Raw genomic sequence first — 23916 nt, 5'->3', positions numbered from 1 at the left:
CAACGATCAGACAATAAATGCAGCACCGGAACCCTTTCAGACATTCGACAAAACACCGAATAGCCTGGAGGATTAAAAAAATTGAGAATAGAAGCCATTCCAAGGTCCCGTTACACCGATTGAAGGTTGGGACAATCATATCCAAAGTATTCCAGACTCTTTTATAAAGGAATGAGGCTGAAATACTTTGGAGGGGGTATCTGTAGGCGTATAAAAATGCTTATAGGTCCCTTAACACAGCTCGGCACGGTGATTCGACAAACCAACGAACCATCGGACGATATATCCAAGCATGGTCGTTAGACCACAACACTGAAGCCAAGTGACGCGCGACGAGGCGGATTAACGAGGCGACGTGGTTAACGAACCACACGCAAACAACGTAATACATCCAATCGCGTGCCCAATCAAGCTAACGGGTCGACGAAACAACGAGTCATCCAAGCGTAGAGTCAACCACATCAAACAAGATCGGGAGCGGACTCGAACTCGAACACCAAAGCGGATTTACTGCCAAATCAGGATCCGAACTGCTAAATCAGAGTCCAGATCAACAATAAAGTTCGGATAAACCGCGAGACCGGAGAAAACGACAAAACCAAACACCAAGAGGGCTCGGCCAAAACCGAGCCACCTCTAGGTGGCTCGGTGGCCGAGCCACCACTTGGTGGCTCGGCCAAGGCCGAGCCACCTAGGTGGCCGGCCGAGCCACCTAGGTGGCCGAGCCACCCTGATCTGGGCCCAGATCTGAGCCCAGACGGTGGCGGAGCCACCTAGGTGGCTGAGCCACCTGGCCGAGCCACCCAGATCTGGGCCCAGATCTGAGCCCAGATCTGGATTGAAATGCCTATAAATAGAGAAGGAGGGCTGATTTTTGAAGGGACTTGGAACTTTTGAGGTGAAACTCTGCCGGATTGAGAACTGAACTTCGGAGTTTTGGAGCTTTGAAGACTCGGACTTTTTAGATCTAGTTCTTGGCGATCATCCACGTCAAATAAGGTAGGAGTTCAAGAGAGATCAGATCTGAGATTCACACGATTGTCCTCTGGATCAAAACTTGGTTTTTGATCCCGAGAAGAGTATCGATTTCGCTTGGTCGATTTCGATTACCTAGGGCTATTATTTCCTTGGTGAAATAATCCACTCGGCTGTTATTTCCTTCGTGAAATAACACCCACCATACGGTGTAGATCCGACCGGATCAAGATCGCGCGGTAGTCCACGGATTAACCCCGGCGCAGGCAAAGAACCCACACAAGCAAGAGACCGCAAAACAGGATCTTGTGATTTGTTCGAGAAAAGGAAAGTTATAATTTTCTTTTTTATTTTGATTTTGTTGTAACCAGATCTTATAAAAAGACCGGGTCTTTTGTAACCGATAAACTGTTGCTTAAGGAAACAATAACTTCAATGAAAACGATTTTCCCCGCGAACAGGCTTATGTGAGGATCTTCATTCGTGAGATAGTTCGACTTCACGGAGTTCCGGACACGATCATATTGGATAGAGGATTGGTTTTCACTTCACATTTTTGGAGGAGTTTCCAGGACTCTTTTGGCAGCAGGCTATCTTATAGCAGTGTATTCCACCTTCAGACGGATGGTCAGACAGAGAGAGTAAATCAAGTGTTGGAAGACATGTTGCGAGCTTGTGTCATTAATTTTCAGGGCAGTTGGGAGGATCATATTCCACTGGTCGAGTTCGTTTATAACAATAGTTATCAGGCGACGATCGGTATGGTTCCATATGAGGCATTATACGGGAGGCCCTGTAGATCGCCGATATGTTAGGCAGAGCCAGAGGACAGCTTGATGCTTGGGCCAGAGCTAGTGAGGCAGACTACCGAGAAGGTAGCATTGATCAGGAAGCGGATTCTAGCCGCTCAAAGTCGGCAGAAGAGTTATACAGATAAGAGGCGAAGACCCTTGGAGTTTCAAGTGGGAGACTCAGTCATGCTGAAGGTATCGCCTATGAAAGGCGTACAGCGATTTGGACGACGGGGGAAGCTTGCACCGAGATATATTGGACCATTTCAGATTTTAGAGCGCATTGGAGATGTGTCATACAGACTAGATCTTCCAGGATCGATGTCTAGTATACACAATGTGTTTCATGTTTCTATGCTGAAGAAACACTTGCATGATGAGGAGCAGCAACGAGTATTGGATGCACCAGAGATTGAGCTTCAGGAGGATTTGACTACTATTGAGATTCCGGTTTGTATACTTGCCAGAGAGGACAAGAGACTCAGGAATAAGGTGATTCCCTTAGTAAAAGTTCAGTGGAACCGAGGAGGTGTTGAGGAGATTTCTTGGGAGCGCGAAGAGGACATGCGTCGTGATTACGCACACTTGGTTGAGCATGTAAATTAATTCTTATTATGTTATATATCTTACTTTACGTTTATACCTTTGGTTATGTTTACATTTAACGCTAGAATGAAGATTTTTTCGCTCAATTTTTAACCTTTTGGAACACATGGTATATGTATGGGGGGTTCCTTGTTTGGATTTTTCGCCCGATGTACTAGTTCCACTAGATTAGGATTTGAACGAGAATATTACCATTTTAGGTCGTTAAGTATAAATATCTCCATATGTTATCTAGTAGTTCATTTTTTGAGATTCGTATAATTTCCGAATTTCGAGGACGAAATTCTTTTATGGGGGGAAGAATGTAAAACCCCGAAATTTTGCTATAGTAAATATATGTGAATTATTAATAGTGAATAATTCTCTTATGATAAATAATCATATATATATGCATATACATATCAGATGAATGTAATTATCTGTGTTTGAGAACCCATCAAGTGTTTCTATGTAAGAGAAATCGAGTGAAATGACCAGCATATTATATGCCTAGCAGCAGGCATTTTTCTGCTGCGCGGTCGACCGGCAAAGTTTGAGTTTTTATTGAATTTATTGGGCCAAAAATCGTATTTTCTTGTAGAGATAGTAGATCTATATGTTACATGTTTTGAGAATCATGTTTTCAACTTTAAAAGCTCACCAAAGGACTTTTATCAAGAAGATCTAGTTCTGAAATTGCTTAACAAGAGTTAAATCATTTTTACTGTTATCAAAACGTTTTAATCTTGTTTCTCTTGTTTTTAGAATTTTGGGTATATGGTTTACATACTTAAAAATGTCTTGTTCTTCTACTGTATGATTTTTAGAGAAGTGAGAACTTTTATTTGTCATTAGAATCAAGCTTTTATTACAGGTTTAGCAGCTGACAGAAAACCCAGATTAGGTTTCTGTCCGCTTAGCGGTCGACCGGTGCGGTCGACCGCTGAGCTCGCTGTAGGGGCAGAAATAGTCTGTGGTCGACCGCACCGGTCGACCGCGACGTTCTGCCGGTCGACCGAAATGCCTAGCGGTCGACCGCCAGGCTCGTATCAGAGTGCGGTCGACCGAGTCGGTCGACCGCCGCACTGTCTGTTGCAAATTCCTGTTTTGTGTATTTTTGAGTATTTTACTCATGTTCGAGTGTTTGGTTGGATTATCTGACTTTGGTTTTTAGTCTTATTATGTACCCAGGCATGATAGATGACCTGAGGGTATAAATTGGGGACTTACACACTGATTTGAGTGGGGATTTATATAAGTAGATTTCAGTATATGTCACAGTGATATTTTTTCACCTTTTCACAGTCCTCGTGCTGGACTATAATCCATAGAAGTCCTCGTGTTGGACTATAATCCATTTCAGTCCTCGTGTTGGACATTTGCTACTTATTCCATGAGTTTGAAAACTACAATATATAGTTCCTGTTTCGGACCTAGTTCTTAACCCTGAATATGACTTTCTCACAGAAGATCATGACATGATAGTTATGTAGATTTTGACATGATACTTATGTAAATTTTAACATGATATTCATGTAGGCTATGATATGGCACTGCACTTATGTTCTGAGATTAGTTGTATTTCTTTCATTATTGTTCCTGTATTAGAACCTCGGGTTTGGTGTTTAGGGATTTACAACTTGAGATACAAGGTATATACATGAGGGTTTCCTTGTTTGGATTATTTCGCTCGACGTACCTATGCTCGTGTTGTAAATTCCTAAATACTAAAATCCTCTTTAGTGAGATCAATGATTTTAGATCTATTATGTATTGTCTATATTTTCTTATACGACGAGCCCTGTTCCCTTGGGGTTGGTTGTGATGTTACTCGCTAGCGCTTTGACGCTCGTTGTCCCTCCCCCTTTCAGGTAACGAGCCAGGAGCCCGGAGAGTCGCAGGTTGATGGCGATGCATTTTAGCTTCAGCTGTCTAGCTAGTTATATATTTTCTTTTGGAGTTCCACAGTAGACTTGTGTTTAGACATTTGAGAGTCTTGTTCTAGAAGTTGTAAAGGCTGTGTGCCTTATTTCCTTCTTGTCAGATATTTGTATTTGAGACTTGTCGAGTTTTCCAGTTTATCTACTCAGATCTTGATTATATGTTTCTGTTTGTTGGATGATGAGACATTAAGTTGATTATTATCATTTCATCAGTCTTCTTGTATTATCTATTACTTGCTTTTGTACCTACACCTGTTGTTGACTCTACTAGATAGATGTTAATTGTGATGGTGAAACATGTTGTTGCACGGTGTGGTGCATGGCAGGTTTGACATTCTTGGTTTCACCTTGGACTGCAGCATTGTGTGAACCCAGGGGCGTCACAGGGTGCGTGCGTGCGTGTTGATGGTGGTGTTGATAGTGCGTGCGTGGTGAGAGAATTGTGAGTGGGGTTATGGTGCGTGCGTGCATGGTGAGAGAATTGTGCATGCGTGCGTATAATACATAAGTAAGAATATGCCATGATATTCTCTCTAAAACATATAACACATAAGAATATGCCATGATACTCTCTCATGTTGCTAAACTTGCATGTCGTGCCATGTTGGCTTATAGTTTGTTACTTTACTGCAAAATTCAGTTTTTGATGATGTATATTGCTTTATAACTCTTGTTAATGTTTGATTTATATTTGCAGGCCGGGACTTCTAGAGAAGGTGGAACCGGGGGTAGTCATGGTGGAGCTAGTGATGAGGAATAATTTGTAATATTTTAACTTTGAAAACAATGAATGTATTTGTAAAAATAATATGTAATAATTTATTTATTTTTATTGAAATATGTGTTATATATGCGTGATATTGTTGATTGAACAAGGTTTAAATTTTTTTATGCTATTGTATAGTTTTTTAATTTTCAGAGCATTTTTAAAAAAATATGGGTTACTTTTAGCAACGGATAGGCCGTCGCTAAAATGTTGGACCCTAGAGGGGGGGGTGATTAGGGTCAAGAGGCTCTAATATGCAATAAAAAATACAGTACAAGCAAACCACAAAACAGTAATGCGATAAAAGAAAGAGAGATAGAGTTAGGAGTTCGTTATCCTTGACGCGCGATGTGTTAACGAGGTTCGGCCCTCTGGCCTACGTCCCCGCTCCCCACTCTCGAGGAGAAATCCACTACACACCCGGTTTGGAAGCCGGAACTTCGTCTACACAGCGATCTCCACAGATCTCTCTCACTACACAGTTTGATCTCAACAGATCACACCCTCACAGTAGATCTTACACAAGATCTCACCCTCACAACAGAAGAAAAGATGCAAGACTCTCTCTTTACACAGCCCCTATGGCAAAGAGAAAGATTACTGAAGCTGGGAAGTGAATCACACATCTTTTCAGACTCTCAGCTCAGACTGTGCCAAACACTAATAAGTGAAAGCACAGCGAACGAGGCAAAAACCGACCGTTTAAAAAAGTCGCGGCTGACCAAAGGGAAAATCCGGTTGACCGAAGAGAATTTCGGTCGACCGGAAAAAGCCTTCGGTCGACCGACCGAAAAATTCGGTCGACCGCGAGCAGCTAAGGAAATTTGGAAAAACAAGCAGAGACTCATCGGTCGACCGGCACGGTCGACCGATTAAAGATTGAAAATTCGGTCGACCGTACCGGTCGACTGACGACACTCTGGAAACATACCGAAGAAAGGTCATCGGATCGGTCGACCGGACCGGTCGACCGATTTCTGATACTTTCTGAAATCTGATTTTTGACCAACTTGAAATATTTGCAAAATATTTATTTGACCTCTGAAAATTCTGAAACTTTGTAAAATGTTTTTAATACTAAAAACAAACTGCTTGGAAAAAGAATTTTGCAGATAGGTACTCAAACTTGTGAAAAATAGTATTTTGTGAAAAACGCTTAAAAGCACAAGTTTAAAAACGTGTGTGTGATTCCCAATAGCTTCAAGTAAACTCAGTAACTCTTTGCCTACATTCTAGCACTAGAGAGAAAAACAAAAGAAAGCTAATATCCTCATATAGAGAGCAATATACTTGAGCTTTGATATAGCTTGAATCGGATGAAGCTTTTGATAGAATTTGTCGTTCTTGAAATAACGTTGCTTCATCTATTGGCCTCCTCCTCCTTTGGATATCTTCGTTGTAGCATATATTCCATCCATCCTCCATTAATGGCACTAACGAGCTTGACAAATGAATTTACTACATTTACACTCAATAAGCCATTAGTACCGATAATGGTGGTTGTAAGAACATCATCAAAACATAAGGGCTAACATAAAAAACTCTTTAGCGACGGAAAACGGACATGAAAATCCATCGCTAATCTTTGACGTCGCCAATAGGCCGTCGCTATATGTTGGTTTGTTTTTTTTAAAAATAGATCGACGGAAAATTCGTCGCCAAATAGCCGTTGCTGACCTTTAGCGACGGTATTTCCATCACCAAAAGTCCAATTAAGGACCCTCAATGCACCGACGGTTATTTAACGACGGAATTTGTTTTTTTTTCTGTTGCTAAAAGATATAGCGATGGTTTTTCGACCTTTTGCGACGGATTTGTCCGGCGCTAAAGAGTCTAAATCCAGTAGTGTTTGTTCTTTAAATACTAAAGAAATTAAATATTAATATTATAATCTAAGGCAAACTAGCAATGAAAAATGTAGATATTTAGTTTAGATCTTTGTGGAAAATAACAGAGATAGTGAAAAGATAATATTATTGACATAACAGAAACTCATATTGGATGCACATCAGAAGAATTTATTATAGAGAAAAAGGTAGCTCCTAATCTTATTTAAGTAATAAATAAATTAGGAATACAAAGAATTTTATATATATAAAATTAATATTTATTCTTATTGTAATAAAATAAAATCAAAGTTTATATTTCAAGAAGTTTGTGTTGAACATCAGAAATACATTTAACTTTTTTTTGAAGTTAAACGAGAAGATAAAAGATTAATGAGCCTAAGAAAGATAACAACACAAAAAATACAACTCTAGCCTGATGTCATAATCGATATAGATGATGAATGCACTACTCAAGAATTGCTCAGGAAAAAGATAAAAGTGAAGAAGGATTAACCTTAGCTCAATAAAAAAATAAAACAGAAGGAATAAAAGATAATATTTTTTGAATATTTTATAGAATCGTTTAATTATTTTGAGTGAAATTAGGAACCTTTAGAAGGTAGTTTTATAAACTTTTTTAGTACTTTTATATGCTTATGTGGATACTTTTATATATAAAAATATACTAGAGTTAGCATTAATCTTTAGTTTATAAATTTTTATGAAGTCTATCAATAATTAGGAATAAACTTTATATTCTCTTTTATATCGTTTTAGTATACTTTAAATCAACCATTTTGTCTTATTGGTTTTAAATATCCACCTTCCTTGTATAACACTATTTTAATATTTTTTTACTTTTGCAACACTGTACTTTCTTAAGTAAAACTTGGTTTTATGTCAGTCAAAATAATATGAAAATTCAAATTAGCTTTAAATTATATTTATTTTCTGTCAATTCAAATATCAACATAAAAATTTAAATTAGGTGTGAACCGTTTAAACGGACATCAAAGAGAATAAATAATCATAATATTAAAATTTAAAGATAAAAGTAAGTACAAACTATTAAATTAGAACTAAAGAACAAATTTTAATTAGAAAATAAGCTAAAAATATTTAATCACGTGCACTACAATCCACGTGTATAAAACCTAATAATAAATAAATAAATAGAATGTACGATTGCGGGCAGCTTGAGGATCCCGCGCACGGCGACCGAGTTCCTATTCATAAACAAAGCGCACCTCCACAATTCTCATCCCCTCTCAATTTCTCCCCCAATCGCTCTCCTAAAACCCTAGAAACCAACCCAAAAAGGCGACACCTTTCCCCTCCCCCACTCAATGGAGGAGGCCAAGGGCAACGCTGGACCTCCCTCTAGGGTTTTCGTCGCCGCTGCTCCGCCTTCTTCGTCGGCGAGGGATTCAAAGGAGTCGTTGTCGTCAGCGAAGCGGCATGTGTACTCGGTCGAATTGTATCCGGAGAAGACGACGATCGTTTCATGGAAGAAGCTTCTCAAGGAATCCAACAAGGGGAGTGTGAATCCTCATGATTCAGTTAGCGCTGATGCGGCTGCGGTATGATCTTTTTCCTTCTCAATTCTAATTTGGTTCTTGCTTTGATTGGTTGCGGTTAGGTTTTCTTTGCTAGGGTTTTAATATTTCGGTATTAAGTTCTGCGAAAAGCCCTCTAATCCGGGGATGGATCCATAGCCTAGCTAGGGGTGCAGTTGCACCCTAGACATTTACAGAATTACATGCATTGCCATGTAATTTTTACATCCGCCTCCCCATATATTTTAAAAATTGCACCCAAGGTATCTAAAAACACTAACGAATTTAACAATTGAGTTAAGCAATTAGAAAGTAAAAGTCCTTTTATATTTTCAACAATCAACAATAAAGTATACTAATAAAGTATACTAAGTACATTCACATCAAATACTATAGTTTTATAATATTACAATTTTATTTTGTGGTAAATAGACACATGTTGTCCGCCCTCGTGAGAAAAATTTTATGGATCCGCCCCGCTCTAATCTAAAATAGTTATTAAATCGTTATGTTTTTAAACATCTTTGGGGGTAAAACTTTACGATGCGTTTAAGAAGATTATATTTTACAAATGCACACAACTACTTTGTTATGGTCTATACTTTTGGAGTTGGGAGTGTAGACCTTTTTGTACAACCGTGGCCATGCAAGCAGCCTGGAACTCTAGTCATTAGAGATTCATACTTGAGGGGTTTATCAAAAAAACTGATGTAGGCGCTTATTTTAAATCTGTAATTACCTTCTCATTTTTACTTAAAAAACGTGAAACTTAGGAAATTACGGTTGGTTGGCTTTCCGACAAGAATTTCAGTCTGATACATGGCATGGATATATATTCATATAACTTCTGTTAACTTAGTGTTGATTGTTTGTCTTGATTGTTATATTGTTTAATGGAGTGAGTTATTTTAATTAGTATTAGATGGTGGCCTTATTTTGCATATGTTGCCAAATAGCTAACATGAGATAGTGAATTTTGGCTAGAATTTAGAAATCTTTCTAGTGGGCATTGGTAAATGCATTATTGACTATTAAGATGCAGTTGCACAATTGATCATGCACACTACGCCACTAAGCAATGGCAATATACATTTTATGTAGGATAAATGCAATAATAATTGTGCATTTGATGCCAGATTGTCATAAGGCAACAATTGCATACCCCAAGTGACAGCAAAGTGAAGATTGGGGGTTCTCTATATGGCTTTCTAGGGAGATCCTATGAAAGATTCCAACCCAATAATCATTTAGTATATAGTGCAAAGTGAGAAACCTATGTAGTGACCAGTGAGATGGAAATTCCTTTCTATATACAAGTACCATGGTTAATATAATATTCTTAGTAAATATTTTTATATGGGAGCTTGTTGAGATTTGGAGAAATGAGTTTATTGGAGAGAGTTTTCCTCACTCAATACTTTATTATTTATAGAGATTGATTAGTTATAAGTTAGTCTCAAAGGCATTATGAGATTAAACCAATGCTAAACTAATACTCTCTTCTAACACCCCCCTCAAGCTGGAGCATATATATCATGCATGCCCAACTTGTCACTAATAAGTTAACCCGTGTTCGACCAAGTGGTTTTGTAAGAATGTCTGCCAACTGATGTACTGTCGATACATGTTTCGCCGTGATGTTGTCCTCAAACTTCTTGCGGATTACATGACAGTCGACTTCAATGTGCTTGGTTCTCTTATGAAATACGGGATTCTCATCAATGTGAATTGCTGATTTATTATCGCCATATAGATCCATGAGACCTTTTGGAGGGAGACCAATCTCTGTCAATAGGTCTTTTGATTCAAACCATCTCTAGTGTCACATTTGTCATAGCTCTGTATTCTGATTCTGCACTGGATCGAGACACAAGACTTTGCTTCTTACTTTTCCATAACACCAGATTTCCTTCAAAGAAGACATAATATACAGTAGTCGATCTCCTATCAAAAAGACATCCAGCCCAATCTGCATTAGAGAAGCCTGCAATTCTGGTGTGTCATTGATCTGAGTAGAGAAATCCTCGTCCTGGAGCCTTCTTCAGGTACCTCAAAATTCTCATTACTGCATCCAAATGAGTAGTTCTTGGTGCGGATAAGAACTGACTCACAGCACTGACTGCAAATGTGATGTCAGGTCTGGTCACCGTCAGATAATTTCGTTTCCTCACCAATCTCTTATCTTGCCCAACATCCTCAAAAAGCTCCCATTGGTCTGGTAGTAGTTTTGAGTTCACATTCATTAGAGAATCACTACTTCTGCATCCTAACATCCCGGTTTCTGAAAGCATATCCAGGACATACTTCCTTTGTGACAGAAGAATACCCTTCTGTGACTTTTTAAATGCCTAGGAAGTATTGTAGGGAACCAAAATCTTTGGTTTGGAAATGTGTTTGTAAATACTTTTTAGGCTGTCAATACCAGAAGCATCATCCTCGGTAATTACAATTTCATCCACATAGACAACGATCAGAATTTGTTTCCCAATCTGAAATCGTCAGAAGACAAAGTGATCTTTCTATGCACGATAAAGCCCAAATTCCTGAATAACCAATGCAAAACATCCAAACCAGGCTCTTAGAGACTGCTTCAGATCATAGAATGATTTCTTCAGCCTACATACCTTCGCATTCTCCCCCTGAGCGACAAAACCTGGTGGTTGCTCCATGTAAACCTCCTCATCTAGAATACCATTAAGGAATGCATTCTTGATGTCCAACTAATGAAGTGGTCAGTGATTTGTCGCTGCTAACGAAATAAAAATCCGGACAGATGTTATTTTTGCCACCGAAGAGAAGGTATCTACGTAATCCAAGCTATCCTCTTTTGAATAGCCTTTAGCAACCAGTCCGGCTTTCTGGCGTGTCAAAGTTCCATCAGGATTTAACTTGACAGTGTACACCCACTTGCAGCCTACGGCCCACTTTCTTTGTGGGAGTGAGACTAAATCCTAAGTCTCATTCCGTCGCTAGGCCCTCATTTCGTTCTACATCTCTTGGTTCCAACCTGGAATAGATGGGGCTTCTGACACATTCTTGAGAATCAAATATGAGTCGAGTGAAGTAACAAAAGATCGAAAGGTAGAGGAGAGGCGATCATAGGAGACAAAGTTAGAAATAGGATGTTGAGTACAAGTGCGCGTCCCTTTTCGAAGTGCAATAAGAAGGTCTTCCCCAAAATGGGGTAAATATACACTTACGGAATCAGGTTCTTTAGGCGGAGGACGTGGTGCTGAGGTCGACGTTAGCACAGGAGCAGGAGCAGAGCGACGATGATGAACTTGAATTGAGTCGTTAAACCAAACGGAGTCTTTGCCAGTAGTGCAAAGAGTATTATCAGCGGATGAATCACCACCGATAACTAATTCCGCAGGATCAAATAGTTATACTCATCCGGTAATAATGGAGATGGAGAACTAGAATGACTGGGTTTATCTTCGAAGAAGGTTACATCAGCAGATAACACAAAGACGATTGAGTGACGGACAGAAACACTTATAACATTTATGCTTTCGAGAATAACCAAGAAAAATATCTTTAATAGACCAAAAATTAAACTTTTGTTTATTTGGACTGTGATTATGACCAAAACACAGAGAGCCAAAAATCTTTGGAGGAAACAGAAAGATATCATCGTTGGGGTATAGAATCTTGGAAGGAATTTTATCTTGCAGAACAGAAGAAGACATTCGATTAATCAAGTAACATACTGTTAAGATAGCTTCTCCCCAAAATTCTTTGGGAACGTGACGATGGAATAGCAAGGTCCGAGCAATATCAATAAGATGTCTACTCTTTCGTTTAGCAACTTTATTTTGCTGAGTGTAAACATAAGAAAACTGATGGAGGATCTCATGTTGTTCAAGGAAACTAGTAAAGTTGTCATCCAAATATTCATTTGCATTATCAGATCGAAATTTTTTTATCGAAGACTTGAATTGATTGACTATTTCAGAATAAAAGAGTTTAAATGTGGAAAAGACTTCAGACCTAGACTCGAGAAGATAAATCCAGGTAATACGAGAGTGATCATCCACAAAATTGACAAAGTACCGAAACCCCAATTTAGAAGTTATTGGGCATGGCCCCCAGACATCAGAATGAACAAGATCAAATGGCTTAACAACCCTCTTATTGACTCGATTAGGATAAGACACGATTGTGTTTGTCAAGTTGACACGACTCATTCTAATGAGGAAAGAGATTTGAATCGGGGATTAAGCAGCTTGAGAATAGAGAGGGATGTCTTAGCTGACAATGGTATTGTAGGGCTAATAAGTTTCCGATACAAACCAAATATTCGACGCCCAATTCCAGTTTATAATGGCCGTTCTGCTCACGTCCTGTTCCAATCGTTTTTCTCATGACCAGATCCTAAAAGACACAATGTGTGGGAAAGAATGTCACTATACAATTTAGAGATTTTGTGATCTTACTAACAGATAAAAGGTTATAGGGAAAACTAGAAAGATAGAATACGAAGGAAAGAGAAAGATTAGGAGTAGGATTGGTGTTGTCGATATCCTAAACAGGTGTACGTGAACCACCAGCTAATATAACTGAATTAGATATAGGGCTAAAAGATGACAAGATACATTGATTTTCATTCATATGATCAGTGACACCTAAAATCTATAATCCAAGTATTAGACAAAGACGATGTAAGTAAAGATAAAGGGGTATCTGCATTTTTGAGAGTAGCGGATAAGGAGGAAGACGATGTTTGTGAACTCTGGTACTGTTGGAATAATTAAAATTGCTGAAATTGATGCTGCAGCTCCGCATCATAAAAGACTGACTGTAGTTGACTTTCACTATCAGATGAGGTGAAGTTGTCTTGAGCGGTCATGTAAGCACCCTTAGCCTTCTTCTTTTCTAATTCAGGACAATTATATTTGAGATGTCCTGACTGGTAGTAATATTTACAAGTTTTCACTGCGTCATCGTCATGAGTATGTCCACCTTAAGATGGACATCCACGGCCACCTCGTTGACCACCTCGGCTCCCAGAACGATCAGTGTGGTAACCTCGTCGCCCTTTAAAGTTTCCTCTACCTCTTCCAGGACCACCAGTATGACCCCCTCGTCTATAAGACTGCCAACTCTGAGTGGCAAGTGCAGAGCGATCCGTAGTGGATGTAAGTGGCTGTGCAGGGACATCGTTTTTCAGAAAGTGATAAGTCTCAGTCAGAGAACTAATGACGGAGCTTCCCATGATTTGTGGTCGATCAGAGGAGTAAATAGAATCTAGAGTACCCAAGTAGGTGAGTACCATAAGTTTGTTCCATTAGTTCTGCATTTGTTTTACATTCCAAGTAATAGGAAAAATCTGACGAAGTTTCTCAGTTAGACGATTGAACTCATCATAATGATCATCCATGGGTTTACCATCCTGTTTCTTACGAAACAGCTCTTGAATTACTTCATATGCCCGATTAATATTGCTACTACCCCCATAGAGGTCTTGCAAAAAACACCAAAGTTCATTCACTGTCATACAATGAAGAACTAAATCATGAATTTTAGGTTCTATAGTATTAAGAATTTGATGCAAGAGGACACTATCATCCAATGTCTAAGATTCCGGTGTCGAGTAGGAGAGTTTGTCAACAAATGACTAGTTTTGCCTCGGCATGCCACGTAGATTTTAATAACACGATTCCACTGGAAATAATTAATTTCATCAAGTTTTCGGTCAGTGATTCTACCAGAAAATATCTCTAAAACTTTCGTCTGGACCGTTAACTCAGAATTCTTGAGTTTCTCAGATCCGACCATAACGAAACAGACGAGTAGAGTTCAAGACGATACCCTTCACAAATTGTATTCCAAACTGGAAACAATCAAAGCATGTCCAAGTTCAAGATAATAATTCTTGAATTAGCCAGTTGGCTGATTAAGTCCAAAAATCGAAGGTTTAATTTTGAACCCGAAGGTTAAAGTGTAAAAATCCGAAGGTTAATAACTTAATATGGAGCCCAAAGGTTAAAGATCAAGAACCCGAAGGTTAAGATGGAACCCGAAAGTTTTTTTTAATTAAAAAATTTAATTAATTTTTTAATTTTATTTACAGTACAATTCCCAGATTTGATTCAGATCCGAATACAAAGAGGGAGGGGGGATAGAGGAGCATGGCGGCGGTGAGTGAAGGCCCCATGGTGGCGGCGGCGGTGGTAGGTCCGGACGAAGCTGGTGGCGGGTGAGCTGGCGACGAAGACTCAGATCTGGCTGCGGATGAGTTGGCGGCAAAGGCTCCGATCTAGACGACGCAGCAGCGATGGAAGATCGCGAACGCAACAACGACGACATACGAAGCAGCGACAAATCGAAGGGATCTGGACGAAGACGAAGACGACGATGTCAGCGACGGATCTGGACGAAGACGGCGACGACAGATCTGGACGAAGACGGCGACGACGGATCTGGACGAAGACGCGGGAATTAAGGTTAGGGTTTGCCTTAGGAAGTTGGATTAGTATTAGGGTTAGGGTTAGAGATAGGCTCTGATACAATGTTAAAGATTTTGAGAAAAGAGTTTATTGGAGAGAGTTCTCCTCACTCTATACTTTATTATTTATAGAGATGAATTAGTTACAAGCAATGTTACATTAAACGCTGGGCGCTTCTAGGCGTCGGATTTAGCGCCCAGCGCTTAGTCGCATAGGCGCGCATCTAAGCGGTTTCTGGGCGTTTTTTTTAATTTTGATACTTGAAGATAAATATATATATACCCAATCAAAGATGCATAAATACTAAAATACCAATATTATTAACTAAATTGCATGGTTTAATAATTACAATAGCTCTTTGTATGTTTATACTTCTCAACACAAATTATAAGTTCATCTCAACAGTGAAAAACTCATTCTCAACTCAAATTACTGTTAACTTATAAGTTACTGTTAAGTTTAAGTTAACAATAAACTTAAACTTAAGTTTACTATTAATTAAAATATTGTTAACTTAAGTTTACTGTTTTACTTAAACTTAAGTTTACCATTAACAAAAAACTTAATATTAACTTAAACTTAAGTTTACTGTTAACTTACACTTGTTAAGTTTAAGTTACCGTTAACTAACTTAAATAGATATTTAAGAAGTATTCTTTACCTTGTTAGTAGTTACAGAGATCGGGGGAGCTCGACAATGTTACAGAATGGGCTAGGCAGACTAGGCGTTTGAGCGAGCGCCTAGCTCCTAGACCCCTAGGCGTACGCCTAGGTAGTGTCCAGACGTTTGACTATTTTTAAATTATTTAATTATAATAATTGATAAAAATATGTATTAAATTCATATAAACTTTTAAAAAAAGATAGCAATTTTAGTTCCATAATAAATCATGCAAACTTGGATACTAAATAGCCAAAATAATAATTAACAAGGCTAGAGCCTAAGATGTTTTTTTATTTTTAATTACAATAATTGATAGTGAATGTCAATGTTATAGAAAGCTTAGATGCCGGACTGGTGTCTAGGCAGATTTCTTTCTTCATTTAAGTGGTGGTCGATGAGGTTTTGTTGAAGGTCGGAGGAGGTAGTAGAAGTGTTTATATTTGGAGGTTAATGGACTTTGGAGGACGTGTAGGCTACAACACATAAAATCACAACCAAGACCTACAGGGTGCAATTCACGTAAGAAGATAATGCTCCCCTAAACGCTCGTAAAGTCTAGGTGGGCAACCTAAATACCGTCTAGATGTTAGGCGCTAGTTAGACGGCTTAGGTACCGCGTAGGTCTAGACGTAGGTCTAAGCGGACTAGGCGGAGGTTTTTTAAAACAGTGGTTACAAGTTAGTCTCACAGTCATTGTGGGACTAAACCAATGCTAACCTAATACTCTCTTCTAACAGAGCTAAAAGTGTTTCAGTATATATTTTTATTTGCATGGACTCAATATTGGGTCCTAGCTCACATTCTTGAGGGAGAAATCCTAGAGAAACTCTTATAATTAATCACACTCAGCCCTAAACAATATGATATTATGATTTGCATGCACTTCCATTTTATCTTAGTTCATATTGGTGCTTCAGTCATGAGGTAAAGCACGTGACATCTGCAACCAACTTGGTGAGTGGTGATAATTAGTTAGATAAAGTAACATTTCAATGATATTCCATAGATGATCCGATTGAATAATTGAGCTCAAGATTGAGTCCTATACTCCTATCTTACATTCTTGAGGGAGAAATCATGGAGAAAGTCTTATAGTTAATCATACTCAGCCGGAAACAATATGATATTATGATTTGCATGCTCAGGGACAAGTCTGCTAGTGACAAAGCATCGAAGTTTTAAATATCGGCCGACATGTCGGTTTGAGGGCTTGAGCGACACGACATGGGCGTTTTCAACTCGTATGTCGGTTTTCAGGGCCAAATCAGAAATATCGGGGCCATATCAGGCATATCAGCCGATTTTTCAGCTTTGAAAAATCGACCGATATGGCCCTTTTTTTTAGATCTATTTTTTGTTATCGGGTTTGGGTTTAGTGATAAAAATCCAAACTCGTTTGACCTGTTCTCATGTTTAAGAGTTTCTTATGAACCTAATAGAAAGAAAGAGAAAAATTAGGGCTGCAGCGGACTTGAGAACCTATCACTCTTTTCGTGAACGACGACGTCCTTCCCCCACCTCCATCTCGGCCCCCCGTCGTCCATCTCCCGTTGCGCTCCGAAATCCGAACCCCAACCGAACTCGAGGGCGGCATGGTATCCCGTCGTCGGGATAAAGGGAAGAAGGTGGTCGGTGACTTATCTAAAGGATCTCGAGTAGACGAAGAAGAAGAAGAGCCCCAGCACTGCCTCCTTGCGACGTCCCATTGCCGACGCAGCCTCCCTGTGACGTCGAAATCCACCGATCGTAGGCATCGCTTCTAGAATTTATAAAGTATGCTTATATTGAATTTAGGAATGTTTAGATTACATTTAAGATATGATATTATACATATGTGCACCACCCGATATGGCAATCCGATATTTAGTCCATGTCCCCCGGTATATCCCTAATTTTCGCTATCCGATATGGAGTTCAGCCGTCCGACATGAACCCGACATCCGACATTTAAAACCTTGTCAAGCATCGAGTCAAGATAGGAGCAACCCCTAATTCGAACCAACCTATAAAACACGTTTTCACTAGGTTTTATCTGGAAGGCCTTATGGCTAAAGCTAGAAGGAATCTGGAATCTCATTCAGGGAAGCAAAGTTCTCTAGGTCGAAAAATCTCAGTTTCATCTTAGTTCGTATTGGTGCTTCAGTCATGAGGTAAGACATGTCACAACTGCAGCTAACTTGGTGAGTGGTAATAGTTACTTGGATGAACTAACATTTCCATAATGTTACGTATATGATCCAAATGAATAACTGAGAAGAGCATAGCAGCTGATTTGATGCAATTAAAACGTAGTTGTTTTTTTTATTAGAGAAGGAACTAGTACCAAGAATCCACTTTGTGATGCTTTAAAGTTCAGAACTTTTTCTCTTTTCGATGTACTCAGTATTCCGATACTCTATTGACATCCATTATGATGGAGTGGTATTATCACTTCTTAGGTTGTTTTTAGCTACCAGCTTATCTCCATAGGCTTGTGATTTTGTAGGAAAAGGCATGTGAAGAGCCACTTAAGATAAATAACTAGGTACTTCTAAGTTAACTAACCGTAGCATTTACATGCTGAGAAGATTTTCCTTGTCAAATACACATTATTGGTCACACAGGGTTTATGAACATCTGTAACTATATAAGGGGAACCCACACATTGAATTACGATTTAGGAATAACTAAAACACTTTACTTGAAAGTGTGCATGATGCCTGTCTATCAGGCATCTCTATTTTTGTGTATTAACATGCTTATGGTTGTATGTTGAAATGTTTATGATTCTAACTGTGTAAATATCCTTGTTTTAAACAACAACACTGGCTGGAAACAGAAAGCCAAGTTTTTGTGAGCAGCTATTTTATGGGCTATCTCATCTGTTCCCTTTTTTTGGAATATACCTTTTTCCTTTGACTGTAGTTTATTAATTTTTACCTATTTTCTCTCTGGCTTCCACCTTCAGATTCAGCCTTTAGAAAGTGAAATACAGGATGTACAACCCTCTAATCGTTTCAATGCCGTAATTGAGAAGATTGAGCGCATGTACATGGTAAGGTTCTCTGCGATTGGAGTTCATATTTATCAATATGTACTAATAGTATCTCTTAATTCAGGGCGAACAGAGTAGTGATGGGGAAGATCTTGATGATATCCCAGATGATGATCAGTATGATACTGAAGATTCATTCATTGATGATGCTGAATTGGTTGGTTGTCTAAATATTTTTTTACATCAATGTCTTGTGATTTCTATTTTGCTATTGATTTCTTTTACAAAATTTTATGTTCTAGGATGTTCAGTAATCTTTCTAACTCAACTTGATATGAAGAAACAGTCACTTTGAGATCATTAAATGTTGTTTCTGTAAGAAAGTTCTCCATTCCTTGATTCTTATTTTGTGCATATTTTCATAGATGCATATTTGGTACATATTCTTCCTAGTTCGTCATCATATTCATTGTCCAAGTCTTCTCCATTTCAAAAGGGGATCTGAAAGTGGACAATTTGAAGTCCGGAGGCTCCACAAAAGCGAAAAAAAAAAACTAAATGCAGCATTGGCCCGGTTTTGTTGTTATAAAATTATCTTGCTAATAATTCACTAACATTGATTAACCAAACTTTCATATTTAATTTAATCCCTGGCATCTCTACACTCAACATTCATCCTTATTTCATTGTATTGTGGTTTATTTGTCTGCAAAGTTGGATAAGTTAAGTGTTGAATCTGCTGATATCTCATTATTTTGCTAATATTACAGGATGACTATTTTCAGGTTGACAAATTGTCAACCAAACACAATGGATATTTTGTCAACAGAGGGAAGTTGGAACAGATGTAAGTTGTCTTTTGATCTATATAGCTCTTGATTCCTTTTTTTCGGCGGATTCAATTTTATGAAGCACGATTAAGTGGTAGCCTCGGTCTCTGTGCAAGTATTTGAAGTCATTTATCTATACTATTGTTTAAGAGAAGCCAGGCTTTTGGTCCTGTGAGCTTCATTTTCAAAAACCTGATAATGCCCTCAAGTTTATTTAGTATTTGAAAATTAATCTGAGGGTATATTGGAAAAACACCAGCAATTATCTCATAAGTCATAACTAAACCACTACTCTTAACTGACTACTTAACTCCACACATTAAAATAATTACATAGCAAAATCCAAGGTCCATTTAATATGACAAAACTCCTACGTAGATATTTCCTCTCTATTCTAGTTATCAGGGTGCTAATAAAAAATTTATTATGCACACATTTTCCAGTAGAAGGTTGATGCCTTAGATGACATTTTCCAGTAGCTAATAAATCCCGGAGCTTTTTTATTTGGGGTGTCAATTTGAGTGCAAGCAAAGTCATATTTGTGTAAGTTATTCTGATCTATCAATCTGAAACAGAGCTGAGTGTGTTGAAGGATCATAAGGTGACTGCAAATGATGCACTGGAATATGAATATCAGATTCTGTTTAGCAAACTAAGACACTCTACCCTGAGATAATTCTGTTATGACAAGTCTTCCAAATAATGGAAAGCAGTTGCTAAAGTAGGATGTATGTAAATGTATGTGTGTGTGTATGTGCATGTGTATATATGTATATGTTGAAAATAACAATAGCATATAATGTAACACTTGAGTTCCGAAGCTTAAGACATATACTTTTTTTTATTTAAAACGAACATAAAATTACTCATAACAGTTTTAATAAATAGGACCCTGATTCTTAATAAAACTTCTAAAATCTATTGCAAGTTAGAATAATAATCACAAGTACCTCAATAACTAAACAACACAATCACATATCAACATGGATGATTTTATAGTTGTTTGGAATAAATTTCTGCTTCCACTCTTCCTCCTCATCAGGAGGGTCTTCCGCTCTGGTATGAAGGATTTTCTTGGATCACAACCCGATCCAGTAAGCTGTACAAGACCGAACCGTAGACTAAACCCTAAGTTAATCATCTCTGCCAAAACTCCTACCATACAAGTGTAAATTGTTGCCCAGCTAGTATTCCTAATTCCTCAATTAAAACCAGGTTGAGTATGCAGTGAAAAACCAATGGTCTTACTAATGATCATAGAAAAGAAACGCAAACAATAATCAGGTTAGCAAAACCCTAGAACAATCTTACGATGCTTTTGCTGCAAAACCGTTCTTCGGATGATTCAACTTGCTTCGAGGAAGCGACATGGAACCGAGTGAGAGTCAGGGGATGAGATCTCTTTTTCTCCTTCCAAAGCTCTCTTTTGCTTTTTTTTTGTCTCTTTTAGCCTCTTTACAGATTTCTCAACATGTCTCGAAAGAAACCCCAACACTATGTAGAGGGTATATGGTTCGAATCTTGATTTTGATCCAGAATTTGCCCAGATTTATCTGACCAGTCGTTCAAATTGCTGGATAGTCGGATCAGCTAGTCTATGGACAGAGCATTCTCCAGAGCACCTGTCAGTGCAACGCTTGGTTTGACTGGTCGGTGTACTGTCCGGTCTAACCGGCTGCTTCACGCCGTAGAGCACATTCCAAGCTTTCTGAAAACATGTTATAATAGTTATTATAATAACTGACTAAAAAGTTATGACTCGAGCAAATTCCAGACATTTTCATCTTCACTATAATATGTGCACATTTGAACTCGAAACTCGGTTATATACATACAAATATTTGTTATTGATCAAACCGCATCAAATGCACAGACAATGTCCCAACATTATTGGAGTCAAACTTACAGCAATTTTGGTTAAGCAGGTAACCATGAAATTGGTTAAGCTTGATTGTATATGGTGGACTCTGTAATTTTGAGACTAACACCGACAACTTACGTCACTCTTCCACTTATTATACACTTCACATCTTATCTTTTACATTGTGGCATCTATCCCTTGTTTATATTTTGTCCTCTTTGGTACTCTTGCATAATAGAAAATGATTCTTCGGGTGATAAAAAGGGCTGCTTCACTAAACACTAACTCATGTTTCTATTATTTTCAATGTCTTATTAAAATTACTAATTTTTTTTGTAAATTAAACTCTATCAAGTTAAAAAAACACAATTGGAAAGTAAATTATAACATTCTCATTCCATCACTAGATTTTCTCTTGGATTGAATTTAAAATATTCAAGCTCATTCTTTACAGTCCCCAAAAATTTGATTCACACCTTGTTGTAGATTCACATTGGTGGTTAAATCTGATGATTCCTAAGGAATTTTACCCAATTTAAGAGATTAGACATGATTTAGTTGCATTAAGTCTTTACATTTACAAAATTTACCTAGCAAGTTGTATGTCTATGAGCTGAAATATTTTATGGTTAATTTGTCCTCTGGAATATGTTACTAGCTGGATATGGATGAGTGGTGTCGTGTTTAAAGCAGAGAGATTGGGTTCACGTTGGCTTTCATAGGTGAAGACATCTCAGAATGATAGAAGCTTCTTGTAAATTTATGAACTTAGTTTGATATCTAGGGTACAACATATGACTGGGGGAATATTTTGTGAGTAAAGCTATTTGCTTGCACATGTTCTGTATCATATGTGAACATCTAATAATTTTTTTTGTTATGCACATGTTATGGAAGGATAGCTATTTCTCTTAATGTACATTGCACAGTGACAACACTAGTAATCTTTTCTTTAGCTGGCCAATACTATGATCACATTGCCTATATTATTTAGCAATCACTACGTAGTTTCTGTTTGATAGAAAATTTCACCTGATTTTCTACTAGTGTTATTTGTCTTTATGGTCTTTTTTGCTTTCTCTTCTAAAATATCATATATTGAGATTATTTTTTTTTAAATTATTTTTATAATTATGTCTCTCTTCATCTTTATACTTTTAGTACTGAAATTTCTAGTTTTGAATCAGAATCATTTGACAATTTACCCGCCAATTGACTGTCAAGTGCCTTTACTTTTACAGTAGTATCAAACTTAAATAATATTGCAGCAGTTATAACATATTTGTTTTCTCACTGCAGAAAGCCTAGTTCATCACCTATTCATGATGATTTTTCTCACTCCAGTAAACCTAGTTCATCACCTAAACCAGTGCCAAAGAAAAGAAGAAGAAAAGATTCAACAAAGCTCAGCATTGAAACCAGTGACATGGATTTCACAAATGATATTGTGGGCACAGATAATGTACAGATAAATACTACTGCCAGAAGAGCACCTTTGATGGGAAACAACTTCACAAATATAGCTAACATCCAAACTGTCCACAGTGAACATTATAAAGAAAGGAAAATTTTGAAAAATAAATCAAATACTTTATCTGGCAGAATATCAAAAGATGCTTCATCACCATCTATGGAACCAAAGAATCTTGACAAATACAAAGCAGGAACCCTAGTTTCTAAGGACCTTGCTCACAAATCAAGATTGATAAATGAATCAGTTGACAGTGTTTATCATGCATCTCGTGATAGACCCATTTCTTCTCATGTTGAATCCCAGTCCAGGAAGTCACTGAATTATAAAAATGAAGCAGAACTATCTACCAAAGTACGGCGGAAGGAAAAATACGGAACCGATGGACTTCCCCGTGCAAATTCTGCTGTGGGTGTACACGCTATACAAGTGACGGTACGTTGTTCTTTTAAGTTTGACAAATTGTGGATCAATAGATGCCACAGTACTTCGATATTTTTTTTGAATTCTCAGTATTGTAAAATTTAATTTATCATGTAATTAACATTATAACTTTATAAGATAGCTTAATGAAATTCTTAGTATTTATTATTAGTTCCAAATCATCAATTCTAATTTTTACTTGCTGGCCCAAACTGGTCTTACCTCCATTTATCATTAAAATATTTATTGATTAGACTTACATTAATTTCCATTTGGGTATTATTTAATAATATTAACAATAATTTATAGAATATTTTCATACTTTGATATTATTTGTTTTATCACAAGTAATTGTACTTAATCTCAATTAGACAAGATGTGGATTTACTAATAACTATTACCATGTTGATAAATATATTTACTAAATACTATCATATATTTCCTATTGTTTTATAGCCTTGCATTATTATTAATATTATTGATATAGTTCACAATCAAAATAAAATATCATTTTTTTGGGATGGTGTGGATCCGATAAACTTTCTTAGGTGGGTGGACGACAAACATCCATTTATCCAAATTATAAAAATATTGTATTATAAAAATAATTGTTTGAAAATGACATTATTGACAAGTGAACTAATCAGATGTGTTTTAGCTGATTATTTGGAAATAGCATTCTTGACAAACAGAACTCCATTTGTTAAGCTGAATTGTAGATTCAAGTGGGCTACTAATTTCTTTAGTGATTATGTAAGTAAAGGTTGGGATGCAAATATTTTAAAACTATTTTTTGAGT

General features: G+C 37.6%; 1 protein-coding gene across 3 annotated transcripts in view; it reads left to right on the top strand.

Moving 5' to 3' along the window:
- The window catches only part of LOC109825053 (ubinuclein-1-like), a 46832-nt gene continuing 31006 nt past the window's right edge, over positions 8091-23916 (top strand). For all 3 annotated transcript variants that reach the window (XM_020391755.1, XM_020391754.1, XM_020391756.1), the window contains exons 1-5: positions 8091-8469; positions 18506-18592; positions 18657-18749; positions 19303-19379; positions 22523-23129. In XM_020391755.1, coding sequence (XP_020247344.1) covers positions 8236-8469; positions 18506-18592; positions 18657-18749; positions 19303-19379; positions 22523-23129 — 1098 coding nt within the window. In that variant the 5' untranslated portion in view covers positions 8091-8235. The remainder of the gene's footprint in view (positions 8470-18505; positions 18593-18656; positions 18750-19302; positions 19380-22522; positions 23130-23916) is intronic.

The sequence above is a fragment of the Asparagus officinalis genome, chromosome 10 (assembly GCF_001876935.1).
Source record: "Asparagus officinalis chromosome 10, Aspof.V1, whole genome shotgun sequence".
Classification (NCBI taxonomy): domain Eukaryota; kingdom Viridiplantae; phylum Streptophyta; class Magnoliopsida; order Asparagales; family Asparagaceae; genus Asparagus; species Asparagus officinalis.
This window is presented reverse-complemented; position numbering and strand designations above follow the sequence as displayed.